This window comes from Homalodisca vitripennis, unplaced genomic scaffold (genome assembly GCF_021130785.1).
Source record: "Homalodisca vitripennis isolate AUS2020 unplaced genomic scaffold, UT_GWSS_2.1 ScUCBcl_3371;HRSCAF=8873, whole genome shotgun sequence".
Classification (NCBI taxonomy): Eukaryota; Metazoa; Arthropoda; class Insecta; order Hemiptera; family Cicadellidae; genus Homalodisca; species Homalodisca vitripennis.
Window position 1 is genome coordinate 38,691 of NW_025779481.1, and position 18,754 is coordinate 57,444.

Below are 18,754 nucleotides of genomic sequence, written 5' to 3' on the forward strand. Positions count from 1 at the left end.
GCTGCTACAAAGGGTTAGAAGAAAAAATTCATACGCGTGCCAATTAGGTAGTTACTCCGCCCAATAATTTAGTTCCGGAACATTGGATGTAAAATAATATTATATTATACTGGCTGATTAGGTTGCGAAATTTACATTGTATGAAATTTAATTAACTAATTTACGGTACAAGATTTTATCAAGGAGTATAAGACAGCACATTGAGAGGCTATATTTTTATTTAGATATGAAATTAAAAATACATACAGACACGATATATTCATAGATATACGTATCATTAACGTGTTATTATTACAAATAGTACCATATAAATACATTTATAATAGTGTTGAGGTTGTCAACATTAGAACTACTTAGCTGAACTCTAGTGACTTTTTACAATTTGTGACAAACACTACTTTGTAAATATTCCAACAGAATCTCCACGAAAATGTTTATATCTTAACCGTATTTACTTCAAAACTGCCTAAAAACAGCAATGCTTTGACCCGAAATGGCATTAATAATGATATGTAAATATATTTTGTCCAAGAATTCGTGACTTAATATTTTCGTCATCACCAAATATTTAGAGCATGCCAAGACAAATTTGCGAGAGGTGTAAGTTGGCTTAATCAGTGAAAACTTGGTAGACCCTAACAAACTGTTAAGTAAATTTGACATTTTTGTGCGTTACCGTGTTTAGTTATTTGGTTGTTTACAGGCGGTCTTTCCTTAACAGTAAATTATACTTCGAAATAATTTTTATATACCTTAATGACAAACTGCTCTTGTAGGACTGGACGCTGCTATTAAATTGGCAATATTATAAGTTTTGAATTATTTATTTGTTATAGGTTCATTTGATGCAAGGTGAAATGATAGATGAACTATACTCACGTATATAACTCTTAACTGACACGTCTCTTACTGTTATCTCGGACAAGCAGAGTCGCCTATGATACAAAAATAAAGAATCAGAGAGGTGTGGAAATTATTGTATTTAACCCATCTGTCAAAAATTCAGGCCCCTCCGAGATATCACAACTCTGAAGATAGTATTTAAGAGGGAATGAAAGTTTAAAAATGTTTTAAATTATTTGACCAAAATACCGTTCGTATATAATTCAAATTTATATTCTTTACGTTTTCAGATTATTTTGCAGATGCTAGAGAGATATACCTTTACTACTACTCAGAGCACGAATAATAACCCCATAGTAATCATAAACTTAAGTCTAGTACACACGATTTATATTTTTATTTTGTATTATTTATGTTGGCACACCTACCCATCGCTGATTGAAAATATAATCTGATATTTGGGGTGAAATCCATAGGTTTAGATGAAGTAGTTCCATATTGATGGTGTGGTGAATGAAAGGATCCGGATATATACATTTCGGTTAATTTCAATATTATTACGATAATTCATTGAATACAAATGTAGGTATTCTAGGAAAATGTCGTGTTGCACATAATTTATTATATAATAGCTACAGCTATGAGCCAGATCAAGAAATAAGATCTCCAACCCCATTAAAAAACGCATATGTACACATAACTGTTTAGAACTGAAAAAGATCAGTAGTAAAAATATCAGATTGTTTTGGAAGTTATTTCTACTGTTCACTAAAGGCATTTTTCAGGCTCTATTTTCTCAAGATTTCTTTTATCAGGTAATAATGATGAAAAAGGTGTAACCTTTAGAAATAGTTTATATTTAACAGTTATTAGTCAAAAAATGTAAAATACTTATGAAATGCTTTTATAATGTACATATCAGTAATGAGATACACAACTAATTGCCTATAATGCAAATGTAATATGTTTAAAAAATTATTGATACAATATTTTACTTTAAGAAAGGAATAATTATTAAACTGATGATGGTGATGAACTTTAGAACTGAGATATAGAAATCTTTTATTTAATTCACCAAATTGAATTTATTTATAATTTTATATTTAATTTTGTAATATTAAAAACAACATAAATTAATATTCCAAGTAAAAATTGATGACAGCAAAAACCATAAACACTGATAGTTAACATTCCTATTAGTATTGAAAAACAAACCATTTAATGTTTTGTATTAGATAAATTATTTATATACTATTTACACATACTAAAAGTTATGAATCGTAAAGTGAGAAACATCAAACTAGTATAAAATAAGGCCGACGGCTGTATTGTTTCGATATCAGTATGCCGAGCAAAAACAAACTTCAACGATTTTTTGCAAACAATGTATGCGTTGTTTATCTTGTTCCAATGTATTTGCTCTCACATCAAACATCCTTTTTTTGTTCTTCCACAAACGCAACTTTCATTTATAAGTCTATTCTTTACTTTGTAAAATTAAATTTCACGTGATTGGCTTCATATTTAAGTAAGGCCCTTTCTGTTCCAAATATTATAAGTTTATTATTGAATTTTATATATTTTCAACATTGATTAATTTAAAATATAAATTCTGATCCAAATACCTACCTTCCGAAATTCCCTGTACCTAGTATCAATATGATTTTTAAATTTATATTTTAGGTAAAGTTTAATTTAAAATCAATTGAGTTCTTACAGAAGTTTACAAAATGTATGATTCTTATTAATCCTGTATTCAATTTTAAGTGGTTAAAAAGCTAATCAATTATATTTCTCATGCTATAGTACAATTTTCCTGGTTACCACGATAAAAAGATATAGATAATCGGCTTGAGAAGCCACATCAATGATATACTGTCTACTTTTAGCTCTTGTAACTTCATCTTGCCTTAAGTTTTCCCCTTGCTCTAGTAGCGTTTACATTTTTGCCCTGATGAAGAATATAAATGTTGATCTAAAATGTATACTTTATTAAACAAATTTGTTCCAAGCATTGAAATCTACTTGTATTATAAAATATTTTAAGTGATCTATTATTGTTTTATTTTATTAGTGTCTAGTAGACTAAAATTAAAGTTATCGAAGTGTATTACTATTTAAATCATTATGATTATTATCGTAATAATCTTGGATTTTGAATGTTGTCTTTTATTAGGTAAGTAATAAAGTGGTTTATTACTTTAAACTACTTTTTCCAGACGAGATATTTTTCTGGCCATTGCTGGAATTATTAGTTGATGATAGTTAAGAATGGTGTATATCTGAGAATGCTGTCAATAGGTCATTATTTATGAATGTTCAAGCTAATCTAAGCACCATTATTTCTATACAAATGCTCCTTTACTTTTATTATATTTAGTTATTATTTATGGTTAGTAAAATTAGTGAAAATTAAGTCTTAGTACAAGTTTTCAACTGTACCTTGTTGTGCGATAAAAGGCTACTTTAACTTAATATTTTTCGTAATTGGCTAAAATCATTCATTATAATCAATAATAATAACCACTTCAATAATAGCGATTACACTTAATTATTGTTTCTCAGTTAATTGCATTAAATAAGTAACATTTTTATTAATTTTAGCTGGCATTTTGGCCTTTAAAAAAATGTATCTTACGCTTTTATATCAGTGCATACTACTTAGGGAAAGTTATAAGTAGATCCAATAAAGTATTGCAATCTTGGTGACAGCTCTAAGTTTTCCAGAATACGGTTTTTGCTGTGGATAGTAAAAGTTTAGAGATAGTTATGATAAAACAGATCTCTTCAGACGACTTAGAACTTCGGTTGTTCAGTTTTACCTTAAAATTATAAAAGTGGAGGTTTTTATTTCACTTCACCCTTACAATGATAAATTTTGCTCATCCTGGTTTAACTTTTATTCCAAAATGTGCTTAATAGTTTAATAATAAAGATAGATTAAAATACTATCTAGTACAATAAGGAATTTGTCTTAATAATGTATAAACATTTAAAAAATTTAGATGTCTGCAGAGGAACATTTTTCTAACGTATTTAAGTTCATAAATTTGTACCTATAAAAAATGTAGCTATATGATGTGCAAAAAGGAGTACACCACATTACACCATATATTACAAGCTTTACTGAGGCAGAATATAAATCTATGGCTTATTTTATTCGCGAAATGTTCTTCGGACGGCTTCATACACAGATAATTACGCGGAAAATAAATGTTGTACTCCTTTTGTCAGACCTAAGAGAAAATGTGTCAGCCTATTGAGCAATAGGCGTAAGGTACACTTAAGCGATTTCCATGGTCAGACGTACATTACCATTTAACTCATTCGTGTATAAATTGTATGAATGAAACTTAATCAAATCTTTCCCGACATATCAGGTCATAAGATAATAACATATTTTTGGTTATTTCATCTAATGGCAGTTTTTGAATAATATATATTCCGTTGTGCTATGGAGGTTACTACAGCGCAAGGGTGCGCTGAAATCAAATCCTTTCACCGAGTTTTGACTTTATTATGTTTTATTTTTGCTAATAATTAAAATATATGAAATATGGGTGTACTCACTTTGTTTACATATTTGGTATTGTAATATTTTCTCATATCCATCGTGGTTACGCATAAAACTTACGATACTATTCGTTAACCCCAAGTTACATGGAGTGACATGCATCATCATTAAACTATGTGAACTATAAAAATAAAATTTTGCTGGCTTCTTGAGTCATAGGTTTCGCTAACATTCAGCCAATGAAATATGTTCCGATTGATGGTGTATAAAACCTTTTATGAAAATTCATAAAATGTTGACGTAGTGTACAGTTATTTAGATTATATATATATATAATATATATACTGTATATATATATATATATATATATATATATATATATATATATAATACTAACTATAATATACATGGTTAGGTTGCAAGGTATAATTTCAATTAATTATATAAGTATAATTGGTAGCTACATGGGAAATCATATTTTTACATCTAAAAGTGGTACTTGTAGTTATTATTTGCCATAATTAAACTTATAATATAATTTATCAATACCAAGAATTTTACTACAACAAACTCAGAGATCTCCAACATTAGTATGTTTTTCGTCCATTGGGTACAATGGGTTTATCTTTTCCTCTAGAGGTGCACAAAGGTAGATATTTTCTTTACCCACTTTTATCTACATTTTCGGAAATTCTAAAAAGGAATGCAATACAAAAAAACAACAGTAATAAAATATTTGGTTACTAATGGCCTGCTATTCGATGTAGAACGATTCCAACTAATCTATTACATTACATTATTACACAAATGCTTTTAACTTGGTGGTATACAGATATACAAATTTCTCAATCAGGCTGCTCTTTTCCACAAACTTAATTAGAAACATTAACATATTTACTACGCAATAATTATTAAAAAACAACAAAAAAAGGTTTAATACAGTTGATACAGTGAGGGTGCTGCAGGCAGTGTATCAGACAGTGAGGGGTGCTGCAGGCGGTGTATCAAACAGTGTGGGTTCTGCGGTCGGTGTAATTCGTCAGTTTTCGGGTGCTGCAGGCGGTGTATCAGATAGTGTGGGTGCTGCAGGCGGTGTTTTAGACAGTGTGGCTGCTGCTGCAGAGGGTGTATTAGACAGTGTGGGTGCTGAAGGCGGTGTAACAGACAGTGTGTGTGCTGCAGACGGTGTATCACACAGTGTGTGTGCTGCAGGCGGTGTATCAGACAGTGTGTGTGCTGCAGGCGGTGTATCAGAACAGTGTGGGTTCTGCGGTCGGTGTATTCGTAAGTTCGGGTGCTGCAGGCGGTGTATCAGACAGTGTGTGTGCTGCAGGCGGTGTTTTTAGACAGTTTGGGTGCTGCAGAGGGTGTAATCAGACAGTGTGGGTGCTGCAGGCGGTGTATCAGACAGTATGTGTGCTGCAGGCGGTGTTTTAGACAGTGTGGGTGCTGCAGAGGGTGTATCAGACAGTGTGGGTTTCTGCGTGTAGGGCGGTGTAATCAGACAGTGTGGGTGCTGCAGGCGGTGTATCAGACAGTGTGTGTGCTGCAGGCAGTGTATCAGACCGTGTGGGTGCTGCAGGGGGTGTATCAGACAGTGTGGGTGCTGCAGGCGGTGTATCAGACAGTGTGGGTGCTGCAGGGGGGTGTATCAGACAGTGAGGGTGCTGCAGGCGGTGTATCAGACAGTGCGGGTTTTTACGGTCGGTGTATTCGTCAATTCGGGTGCTGCAGGCGGTGTAATCAGACAGTGTGGGTGCTGTAGGCGGTGTATCAGACAGTGTGTGTGCTGCAGGCGGTGTATCAGACAGTGTGTGTGCTGCAGGCGGTGGATCAGACAGTGTGGGTGCTGTAGGCGGTGTATCAGACAGTGTGGGTGCTGCAGGGGGTGGATCAGGACAGTGTGGGTGCTGCAGGGGGTTGTATCAGACAGTGTGGGTGCTGCAGGGGGTGGATCAGACAGTGAGGGTGCTGCAGGCGGTGTATCAGACAGTGGCGGGTTTTACGGTCGGTGTATTCGTCAATTCGGGTGCTGCAGGCGGTGTATCAGACAGTGTGGGTGCTGTAGGCGGTGTATCAGACAGTGTGTGTGCTGCAGGCGGGTGTATCAGACAGTGTGTGTGCTGCAGGCGGTGGATCAGACAGTGTGGGTGCTGCAGGGGGTGTATCAAACAGTGAGGATGCTGCAGGTTGTGTATGAGACAGTGGTGGGTGCTGCAGGCGGTGTATTAGATAGTGAGGGTGCTGCAGGCGGTGTATCAGACAGTGCGGGTTTTGTACGCGGTGTATCAGACAGTGCGGCTGCGGGTTCTGCAGGCGGTGGTTTAGACAGTGTGGGTGCTGCAGAGGGTGTTTATCAGACAGTTGTGGGTGCTGCAGGCGGTGTATGAGACAGTGTGTGTGCTGCAGGCGGTGTTTTAGACAGTGTGTGGGCTGCAGGCAGGCGGTGTTTTTAGACAGTGTGGGTGCTGCAGAGGGTGTATCAGATAGTGTGAGTGCTGCAGGCGGTGTATCAGACAGTGTGTGTTCTGCGGTCGGTGTATTCGTCAGTTCGGGTGCTGCAGGCGGTGTATCAGACAGTGTGTTTGCTGCATGCGGTGTTTTAGACAATGTGGGTGCTGCAGAGGAGTGTATCAGACAGTGTGGGTGCTGCTGGCGGTGTATCAGACAGTGTGTGTGCTGCAGGCGGTGTTTTAGACAGTGTGTGTGCTGCAGGCGGTGTTTTAGACAGTGTGGGTGCTGCAGAGGGTGTATCAGACAGTGTGGGAGCTGCAGGCGGTGTATCAGACAGTGTGGGTTCTGCGGTCGGTGTATTCGTCAGTTCGGGTCCTGCAGGCGGTGTATCAGACAGTGTGTGTGCTGCAGGCAGTGTTTTAGACAGTGTGGGTGCTGCAGAGTGTGTATCTGACAGTGTGGGTGCTGCAGGTGGTGTATCAGACAGTGTGTGTGCTGCAGGCGGTGTTTTAGACAGTGTGGGTGCTGCAGGCGGTGTATCAGACAGTGTGTGTGCTGCAGGCGGTGTTTTAGACAGTGTGGGTGCTGCAGAGGGTGTATCAGACAGTGTGGGTGCTGCAGGCGGTGTATCAGACAGTGTGTGTGCTGCAGGCGTGTGTTTTAGACAGTGTGGGTGCTGCAGAGGGTGTATCAGACAGTGTGGGTTCTGCGGTAGGCGGTGTATCAGACAGTGTGGGTGCTGCAGGCGGTGTATCAGACAGTGTGTGTGCTGCAGGCAGTGTATCAGACAGTGTGGGTGCTGCAGGGGGTGTATCAGACAGTGAGGGTGCTGCAGGCGGTGTATCAGACAGTGCGGGTTTTACGGTCGGTGTATTCGTCAATTCGGGTGCTGCAGGCAGTGTATCAGACAGTGTGGGTGCTGTAGGCGGTGTATCAGACAGTGTGTGTGCTGCAGGCGGTGTATCAGACAGTGTGTGTGCTGCAGGCGGTGGATCAGACAGTGTGGGTGCTGCAGGGGGTGTATCAAACAGTGAGGATGCTGTAGGCTGTGTATGAGACAGTGTGGGTGCTGCAGGCGGTGTATTAGATAGTGAGGGTGCTGCAGGCGGTGTATCAGACAGTGCGGGTTTTGTACGCGGTGTATCAGACAGTGCGGCTGCGGGTTCTGCAGGCGGTGGTTTAGACAGTGTGGGTGCTGCAGAGGGTTTATCAGACAGTGTGGGTGCTGCAGGCGGTGTATCAGACAGTGTGGGTTCTGCGGTCGGTGTATTCGTCAGTTCGGGTGCTGCAGGCGGTGTTGTATCAGATAGTGTGGGTGCTGCAAGCGGTGTTTTAGACAGTGTGGGTGCTGCAGAGGGTGTATTAGACAGTGTGGGTGCTGCAGGCGGTGTAACAGACAGTGTGTGTGCTGCAGGCGGTGTATCACACAGTGTGTGTGCTGCAGTCGGTGTATCAGACAGTGTGGGTTCTGCGGTCGGTGTATTCGTAAGTTCGGGTGCTGCAGGCGGTGTTTCAGACAGTGTGTGTGCTGCAGGCGGTGTTTTAGACAGTGTGGGTGCTGCAGAGGGTGTATCAGACAGTGTGGGTGCTGCAGGCGGTGTATCAGACAGTATGTGTGCTGCAGGCGGTGTTTTAGACAGTGTGGGTGTATCAGACAGTGTGGGTTCTGCGGTAGGCGGTGTATCAGACAGTGTGGGTGCTGCAGGCGGTGTATCAGACAGTGTGTGTGCTGCAGGCAGTGTATCAGACAGTGTGGGTGCTGCAGGGGGTGTATCAGACAGTGTGGGTGCTGCAGGCGGTGTATCAGACAGTGTGGGTGCTGCAGGCGGTGTATCAGACAGTGTGGGTGCTACAGGGGGTGTATCAGACAGTGAGGGTGCTGCAGGCGGTGTATCAGACAGTGCGGGTTTTACGGTCGGTGTATTCGTCAATTCGGGTGCTGCAGGCGGTGTATCAGACAGTATGGGTGCTGTAGGCGGTGTATCAGACAGTGTTTGTGCTGCAGGCGGTGTATCAGACAGTGTGTGTGCTGCAGGCGGTGGATCAGACAGTGCGGGTTTTACGGTCGGTGTATTCGTCAATTCGGGTGCTGCAGGCGGTGTATCAGACAGTGTGGGTGCTGTAGGCGGTGTATCAGACAGTGTGTGTGCTGCAGGGCGGTGTATCAGACAGTGTGTGTGTGCTGCAGGGCGGTGGATCAGACAGTGCGGGTTTTAACACGGTCGGTGTTATTCGTCAATTCGGGTGCTGCAGGCGGTGTATCAGACAATGTGGGTGCTGTAGGCGGTGTATCAGACAGTGTGTGTGCTGCAGGCGGTGTATCAGACAGTGTGTGTGCTGCAGACGGTGGATCAGACAGTGTGGGTGCTGCAGGGGGTGTATCAAACAGTGAGGGATGCTGCAGGTTGTGTATGAGACAGTGTGGGTGCTGCAGGCAGTGTATTAGATAGTGAGGGTGCTGCAGGCGGTGTATCAGACAGTGCGGGTTTTGTACGCGGTGTATCAGACAGTGCGGCTGCGGGTTCTGCAGGCGGTGGTTTAGACAGTGTGGGTGCTGCAGAGGGTTTATCAGACAGTGTGGGTGCCTGCAGGCGGTGTATCAGACAGTGTGTGTGCTGCAGGAGGTGTTTTAGACAGTGTGTGGGCTGCAGGCGGTGTTTTAGACAGTGGTGGGTGCTGCAGAGGGTGTATCAGATAGTGTGAGTGCTGCAGGCGGTGTATCAGACAGTGTGTGTTCTGCGGTCGGTGTATTCGTCAGTTCGGGTGCTGCAGGCGGTGTATCAGACAGTGTGTTTGCTGCATGCGGTGTTTTAGACAATGTGGGTGCTGCAGAGGGTGTATCAAGACAGTGTGGGTGCTGCTGGCGGTGTATCAGACAGTGTGTGTGCTGCAGGCGGTGTTTTAGACAGTGTGTGTGCTGCAGGCGGTGTTTTAGACAGTGTGGGTGCTGCTGCAGAGGGTGTATCAGACAGTTTGGGAGCTGCAGGCGGTGTATCAGACAGTGTGGGTTCTGCGGTCGGTGTATATTCGTCAGTTCGGGTCCTGCAGGCGGTGTATTGTATCAGACAGTGTGTGTGCTGCAGGCGGTGTTTTAGACAGTGTGGGTGCTGCAGAGGGTGTAATCAGACAGTGTGGGTGCTGCAGGCGGTGTATCATACAGTGTGGGTTCTGCGGTCGGCGTATTCGTCAGTTCGGGTACTGCAGGCGGTGTATCAGACAGTGTGGGTGCTGCAGGGGGTGTATTAGGACAGTGTGGGTGCTGCAGGCGGTGTATCAGACAGTGTGGGTGCTACAGGCGGTGTATCAGACAGTGAGGGTGCTGCAGGCGGGTGTATCCAGACAGTGCGGGTTCTGCGTTCGGTGTATTCGTCAATTCGGGTGCTGCAGGCGGTGTAAATCAGACAGTTGTGTGGGTGCTGCAGGCGGTGTGTATCAGACAGTGTGTGTGCTGCAGGCGGTGTATCAGACAGTGTGGGTGCTGGCAGGGGTGTATCAGACAGTGCGATTGCTGCAGGCGGTTGTATCAGGACAGTGAGGTTGCTGCAGGCTGTGTATGGAGACAGTGTGGGTGCTGCAGGCGGTGTATTAGATAGTGAGGATGCTGCAGGCAGTGTATCAAACAGTGTGGGTTTTGTACGCGGTGTATCAGACAGTGCGGCTGCGGGTTCTGCAGGCGGTGTATTAGATAGTGAGGGTGCTGCAGGCGGTGTATCAGACAGTGCGGGTTCTGGCGGTCGGTGTATTCGTCAGTTTCGGGTGCTGCAGGCGGTGTATTAGATAGTGAGGATGCTGCAGGCGGTGTATTAAAATAGTGAGGATGCTGCAGGCGGTGTATTAAGATTAGTGTGGGTGCTACAGGCGGTGTATCAGACAGTGCGGGTTCTGCGGTCGGTGTATCTCGTCAAATTCGGGTGCTGCAGGCGGTGGTATCAGACAGTGTGGGTGCTGCAGGCGGTGTATTAGACAGTGAGGATGCTGCAAGCAGTGTATCAGACAGTGTGGGGTGCTGCAGCGGCGGTGTATCATAGAGTGTGGGTTCTGCGGTCGGCGTATTCGTCAGTTCGGGTACTGCAGGCGGTGTATCAGACAGTGTGGGTGCTGCAGGGGGTGTATTAGACAGTGTGGGGTGCTGCAGGCGGTGTATCAGACAGTGTGGGTGCTACAGGCGGTGTATCAGACAGTGAGGGTGCTGCAGGCGGTGTATCAGACAGTGCGGGTTCTGCGGTCGGTGTATTCGTCAATTCGGGTGCTGCAGGCGGTGTATCAGACAGTGTGGGTGCTGCAGGCGGTGTATCAGACAGTGTGTGTGCTGCAGGCGGTGTATCAGACAGTGTGGGTGCTGCAGGGGTGTATCAGACAGTGCGATTGCTGCAGGCGGTGTAATCAGACAGTGAGGGTTGCTTGCAGGCTGTGTATGAGACAGTGTGGGTGCTGCAGGCGGTGTATTAGATAGTGAGGATGCTGCAGGCAGTGTAATCAAACAGTGTGGGTTTTGTACGCGGTGTAATCAGACAGTGCGGCTGCGGGTTCTGCAGGCGGTGTATTAGATAGTGAGGGTGCTGCAGGCGGTGTATCAGACAGTGCGGGTTCTGCTGGTCGGTGTATTCGTCAGTTCGGGTGCTGCAGGCGGTTGTATTAGATAGTGAGGATGCTGCAGGCGGTGTATTAGATAGTGAGGATGCTGCAGGCGGTGTAATTAGATAGTGTGGGTGCTACAGGCGGTGTATCAGACAGTGCGGGTTCTGCGGTCGGTTGGTATTCGTCAATTCGGGTGCTGCAGGCGGTTTGTATCAGACAGTGTGGGTGCTGCAGGCGGTGTATTAGACAGTGAGGATGCTGCAAGCAGTGTATCAGACAGTGAGCGTGCTGCAGGCGGTGTATTCAAACAGTATGGGTTCTGCAGGCTGTGTACCAGACAGTGCGGGTAACGCGGCCGCTGTAGACGCAGTTTAAGCCAGTGGAGACAACAGCGAGCGCATTGTGATGAGATGGTCTCCATTGTGTATTTGATTACACACAGTCAATGCTGTTATGTCCTTATCAGTTTTATTAGAAAGCTCTACAGCTTTTCCCTAAACATTGCCTCTTTTCAAATGTATGGGTTAAATAACAGGTGAAAAAAAACCAAAAATAGAACAATTTATTTGCATTAATTATCAAATACTGAAAACGATTGAGGAAACTCTTAAGTGGACAATCCACGACTTTACTGACATCGCAACAAGAACAGATAACAATGAGAGTCAACACCAGTTAATAAAGTGCACAACTCCGTAGATTGACAAAACAGCGGTGAGTTGAAGTGTATTTACAATGTAGGTACCTTCTGCAAAAATAGTTTATAAATCAAAACTTTTGAAGGCACTAAGATAAATATACTACAATTTTTTTTTCTTAACGATTAAAGCAATCTCACTGTAATATTTTATAGTTTTACTTTAAAATCCAAGATACGATTTGGTACAACGTTTGCCGTAGTCTTCTATCAAATAATTAAACCAAACTTAAAAGTAAAAGTACAAATATTACATGGAATTTGATTTATCATAATAAATAATGCATATATTATAAGGATGATTGTATGTAGTTTTTTTTTTATTTCAACATACATATTACTGTATTTGTGGGTAATTTTAAAAATGCTACAGTAAGTGTCTCTACTAATATAAAAAAGTAATTAACTTAATAAAATTTGTATTCCACTCTTACTAAATAAGGATTATTATTATGTAAACTAATAAACACACACGGGACCATCAAGCCAAATCACCGGAATCAAAACAAGGGAATTGATTAGATTAGAGTAATGAACACACGGGATGCGGTTAAGCTCCCCTAGTGCGGTAGTGTTGGACTGGCCTGGAACCTGTATTATAGTGTACTAATTTTACCGTAAGCTCTGCTTTATGGTAAGAGTTAGAAATCAATCAAACCTGATCAGCCAATTTTCAACTATTTATAAATCTCTTACCATGGTTGTTTTTTGTTCTCACTTGTTTTTGTTCCCACGTAACTGTAAGCTTACTATACATATCTGGATTAGCACTGGTAACATAAAAGAATCGTGTATCTTTGTTTTAATCTCTAAATTTTTATTATACTAGCTATGCTTAATACGCAACCAAGTGTTGAACCCAACATCAGCTGCCACAAAATAGCTAATATTATAATGATTATAGTAAACAAACTGCAAATTTAGTATTTAATACAAATTAAAAGATTTTATATTTGCTATACTCAATATATTATATAAATATATATATATATATATATATGTATATGTCACTTGAAAAGAGATTATAATAAAAAAATCCTTAGTTGGTCATATAAACATCCCCCAAAGTAAATTACTCAAAATTTACTCACAAGAAGTTAATAGAAGGGTTGGAGTTTTAGACACCCGGTATAGTAAAATGTAATATTAAAAAATATCAATAATCGTAAATTTATGATTTAAACTTCAGATACCATCGGCTAAGTGCAGTATTTGAGATATTACGCTGATAAAAATTGAATACTTCAATCTGGAGTCCACGACTGCCTGTCTGAATAGATCCATACAAAGTCTGTGGAGGATGAAAGGAAAGGGATTTTTCCTGACCTTTGTAAACGTTTTGTGATACAAACAAAATCGGTAACATTGAAGGATTCCTTCACAATTCATCCATCTTCAAACAAACCTAAAACAAAGAATTGGTGACGATAACATTAAAACTTTGCACTAAGCAGTCCGGTTTAACCTAATATTCGAGTTGATCAACCCTTCCCAAAATAACATTATTGTTATTTGTACGAGATATGATATAACAATAAAAATCAATATTTAAAGTACTGTATATTATCATCAAAACCTTATGGTGATGATATTTTTAAATATATACACGTGACATGCGTTGCGTTCTATGGCAAACAGTTTTTTTAATACAAAGAAAATGTCCATGAAATTAAACTTAAATAATATTAAATTTATTAAGCCTTATTAAAGCAATCAAATTCGATCAAGAGTAAAACTATGAACTCATTAAACCCGCTTTCTAGTAATCACCTATCCTATTATACAAAAGCATCATAATCGTTTATTAAATCCACTATGATGGATATACTCTGCAGATAGTAAATGAGACTGTTAGTATGTGAGCAGTAATGTCGCAGCAGAGATATTGAGAAAAATTTAAGTTCCTTTGTATTAATATGCTACTTATGGATTTTGAAAAAGAAAATGTACCTTCAAGCTAAAAAGCTAAAATATTGACTTAAAACTGAAACTATAGACGCCAAAGGTCAATTTTAAAAGCCGTTGTGAGAAGTTGATAAACGACTGATAATGATGGATGAAACCCTGCAGTATAAAACAGTGTTTTCTCTTCGTATCGAGAGGTTTAGTAAAACATGACATCCTACTTGCTGTAGTACTATCCGGTACTTACAAACTAATAAAGAGTAAATACTTAGCAGGTGTGATGTTCATTAGCTTCTAACATTGAGAATGGTTCTAGGAAAAATTTCAATTATAATAACTACAACTATGCTGCTGAATTGTCTCTTAATATTAAAGTTCTTAAAATTAAAGTCATATGTAAATGTTTTCCTAGAACTTTTAGTCAGAATTGACTAGCTTTTTAATTCTCCATGTAGGATTTTGCAAGAAGACACATTACTCTTAACCTTTCATAGACTTTTTTAAAATAAAAGCATGAAGTGGCTTTTCACTATGCCCTTTTTGTGCTCGTATTTAAATACATAAAAATTCAAACTTTATTATACATTGGTAAACAATAACTCATTCCACTTCTACTATAAATAGTATTTTCTTATTTTAAATCATCATTACTCACACATGCAAAATTCTGTTTTAGTACAGAGCCCGACTTAATACTTTGTCGGCTATAGTCAAGGCGTAAAAAAAACTATTTGACACTTAAACAAAGCAGTCTACAGTACGTAATATCCTATCCATCACCGGTTATCTCTTCTGTCTCTCAATGCAGTTATTATAAATGTTGGTAGTACACTTGTTATAGGACGATTTGAACCTATTTGGGTAATACAACTAAGTTTGTAATGAAAAACATGTCAGTCCTAGATAATAAAGACACATTAAGTGCCGTAAAAAATCCAATATTTTAACTAAACTTCATGTCAACACTAGATACAGCAAATTTTAATGTCTAACTTAAATCGGTGTACTTGCCTCAAGGTTAATTAATTGAGGCGACCTCAGTCCCCAACCCTATCCACCCTAAATATCCTGTTACAAAAAAAAAAAAAAAAAAAAAAAAAAAAAAAAAAAAAAAAACATGTTAAAATGTCTAAGTGGATTTATAGGTTTCCACATATTCATGTTCTAAGTTAATAAAAACTGACTAAATCAATAATGTGGATTTCTGAAGGAAACGGCTTATAGGTTCTGCATGTAAAAATACACATAAACCTTGCCTATCACACATAGGACTAACATATTCTGCCTAACTCTTTCGACTAGGTACAACTTTGAAATAATAATAATCATAATAATTGGTATTTGTTCATAAATTACAAGAATTAATCGTATTATTTTTCTTTTATTTTTGTGACTTTACAGCCAGGATGTCTCATCAGTTCCTAAACCTTGATAAAAATATCATTCTATCTTGTGTAAGATGAATGAGAAACATTAATAACGATAGTTTCTTCAAGGATACAGGTTATATTTCTGCGTTTTATCAATTGAAGGTGTAAATATATTATCACAGTTGATTATATTCCTTAATTTATCAATACATAACTTATAGTAAACGAAGAAGTTCCTGTTTTCGAAAAGGATAGTAATGCATAGAGCGTTTACTTGAATAGTTACATTTAGCCTCAGTCCTAGAAATCCCGTGAATTATCACGTCGCGGCTAAGAGTCAAACACATATTTACGAGGTTTTGGGACTGGAATTAGTTTATATTTGGTTGCTTATTCGGAAGTCCTATACGGCCGGCACGGGACCCTACCACTAGTAAACAGTTCAAATCCAACTATGATATCTAGTTCACATTATTATATTTTTTAATTTACGCTTATACAATAACGCAAAGACCAAATATTAATACAAACCTACAAAAAATAATATATCGGTAAGAGTAGGTGTTTATTACATATGGGCACATTATATATTTTAAATTTTACCAGTATAAATTGTAATCCACGGAATATGATAATCACAAACGTAAAACGCCATTTCAACTAATAGGGCAAGATGAGATCAGAATCGGTATTGGTCGTTAATCAATAATGAATTCAGAGTTCTGTTGTATATGTGTTGCTAACGAAACTTCATCAGTCGCATAATTGCTATCGTCGCCGTAATTCACGTACAACATATTAGTTTTACAAGTTATCCAGTAAAAACTATATATTCTTGCAACATATAGTCTTGGTGTTGCCAGTAGATAGTGTCTAACAAAACGTCTAATATATTTATTTCACTGAAAGGCAAACCTCATGGAATATATCATACAACGTTTAAATTTTACCGTTGTGTCTTATATATGAATTAAAATTTAAAATAAGTACAAATGGTTCTTTAATTCTTAAGCTTACTTTAGAAATATTGTGTATTAAATCTTGTACTGGTACAAAATAATAAATGAACAACTTACTGATAGTTGTTTTAAGAAGATATTATGTTACATGTAGGAAATTATTTAGTAGTGTTAGAGTTTCGCTAGACATGTACGTAGATATATGAGGCTTCACCTAATTACATTCCGCTAATGTTGAGGTTATGATTAGCTTAGCTTTAGTTATCTCGGTGTTAACATGCGCGATGAACATTTTCCAACGTAGAATTGAATATTAGACCTTCCAGAGACATCAGCATGTTTTGTTTCGACTTCACGGTCTAGTTTCAGGTGGGAAAGATTACACAGAGCAGGATTACCCAATTTGAATTGTTGAAGAATTATTTTAGTAACGTTGACAATTAAGTATCTGGATAAATAATGAGAGTTGGTGATGGTCCTTCATGTTCACATCATTATACCATCATAATAAAAGGACATTGGGCCCGTGCAATTCGAGGTTGGTTTTCTCACAATAAATATCCTATTATAATTCAATCACCATCCTTCAGCCTTAATAGGTACATAGTATAAAGGGGACATTTGGCGCCATGGAGGAAGTAAACCCTTAAGGTACCATCATCATCCTTCGCGCATATAAATACACTGTTAAAAGTGCAATCGAATAATTCTTCGGTAACCAACCTAACAAACCTTTTTTTAGAGTATATTTTTTTTAAATTAACTAAAATAACATTTTTTACATTATTGCACCCTCAATAAATTTTTGTTATTTTGTTTTTATAATCATTCAAAAAAAACATAGGTACATTCTGAATGTTATAATCAATACTTAATTACTTATATTGATCAAGGGCGAAAACATTGCCACACGATATCACTATTACCGATAAATCAATCTGATATTCGTGGAAGGAGATTCACACTATCGTTAATTAGACGCGGTCATAAGGTTATTTTGTAAAAACGTATTATTTATCTATATATTTTTCTTGCTCGGCGTCTCAACATGCCACCTTTGACTGTATCTCAACTTACAATAACCGTAGACTAAATAAAGGATTACATAGGCCCAAGGTGTAAGTGAATTTTAAATTAATAGTAGGTCTTCTCAGAGCGGAGGATTTTTTTTGTGATCGTGGAAATTAAGGAAAACTTTTTCCTCCCTTTTTTTATTAATAAGGAAATCTAATTTATATATAGATCCAGAAATGATTTTTCACGTCGCTTAACCTTTAAATAAGAGGCCAATGGTGGCAGTTTTTCTGTGGAGATTTCGAACCCTCTCTAGAACAATGAATACCAAAATAACCTATGTAGCATTATCATGTTTAAATTCAGGTTCAAAATCATTATAAGAATTTAATTGATATATCAAGATAAATTGCTTTCACTAACACAAGCTAAGGACTTATTATTTCCTGTATTCATGACCTTAGAATAGTCCTGTAGAAAAAGTCTAGGGAAAATATCGTTTAGGAAAACAGTCTTAAACAATCAGACAGGAAGAGAAAACGTTTGTAACTATTTTTCATAGCTACAATGACCATCAGCCAAATCCTCATAGAGAGGTACAAACCCCCCAATTGAAATCAATCTAGTGTTAGTAGAACATGACGGTGCATGTTAAAATTGTAAATAAATATTTTGACATAGTTTGTAAAGATACTTTGTCGCTAGTTATACTCAGTTACAAAAGTTATTTAAATCCCATACGTGTTGAAATTAACTGTGGGCAATCAAACACGGTTTTGTACACGTAAAAAATGGTAGTCACCTTGTAGCTTGCGATCAGCCCAAAGTTGTACGGAAGGACGCTTCTACCGTAATCGAACTCGAGATTTTTGCCAGTTATTACAATATTTTTTTTAAGTTTATTAGGGTAAATGCTATCTCAGATATTGTACAACGGTAACTGAACAGGAGATAAAATTAGCAGATTTCCCTGAATCTAGTAGGTAAATGATAATCATGCAATATCATTAATTATTTATTACATTGTGTTTTTATTCTAAATCAAGGTTTCGTTTCATAAATTTTTAAGCTATATAAAACCGAGTTTAATTTATTTATATTTCGGTAAATTTATTTTACAATTAAAAAAGACATAGTTTAATAAGACAAAGAATACATTATTAGTCAGTTATAAAAAAGGGTTTAAAAACTTGAGAATCGGAACACAGAAAATATAAGTCGAGTTGTTTCTAAGTTCAAAAACTTTAATAATTAGTTGAAATGGCGGTAAAACTCATGCTATCTTAATAAATCTGTTATTAATATTATTTAATATTAAACTATTTAAGGAGTATATTTCTATAAAGTTGTTTCGTATTGACAAAAAACTAAACCTCTTACATTTGAGTAAGCAAAACGGTATTAAAAAAAGGGTTGACTA

The 18,754-nt window shown here is 38.7% G+C and overlaps 1 protein-coding gene across 1 annotated transcript; it reads left to right on the forward strand.

Moving 5' to 3' along the window:
* Positions 1 to 6,966: 6,966 nt before the first annotated feature.
* Positions 6,967 to 11,194, forward strand: LOC124372494 (uncharacterized PE-PGRS family protein PE_PGRS46-like). Its single transcript, XM_046830894.1, has 10 exons — positions 6,967 to 7,419; positions 7,463 to 7,841; positions 7,887 to 8,951; positions 9,065 to 9,199; positions 9,246 to 9,388; positions 9,626 to 9,840; positions 9,956 to 10,173; positions 10,266 to 10,556; positions 10,670 to 10,807; positions 10,947 to 11,194. The coding sequence occupies exons 1-10, from the start codon at positions 6,967 to 6,969 to the stop codon at positions 11,192 to 11,194; spliced, it is 3,285 nt and encodes a 1,094-aa protein (XP_046686850.1).
* Positions 11,195 to 18,754: the final 7,560 nt, after the last annotated feature.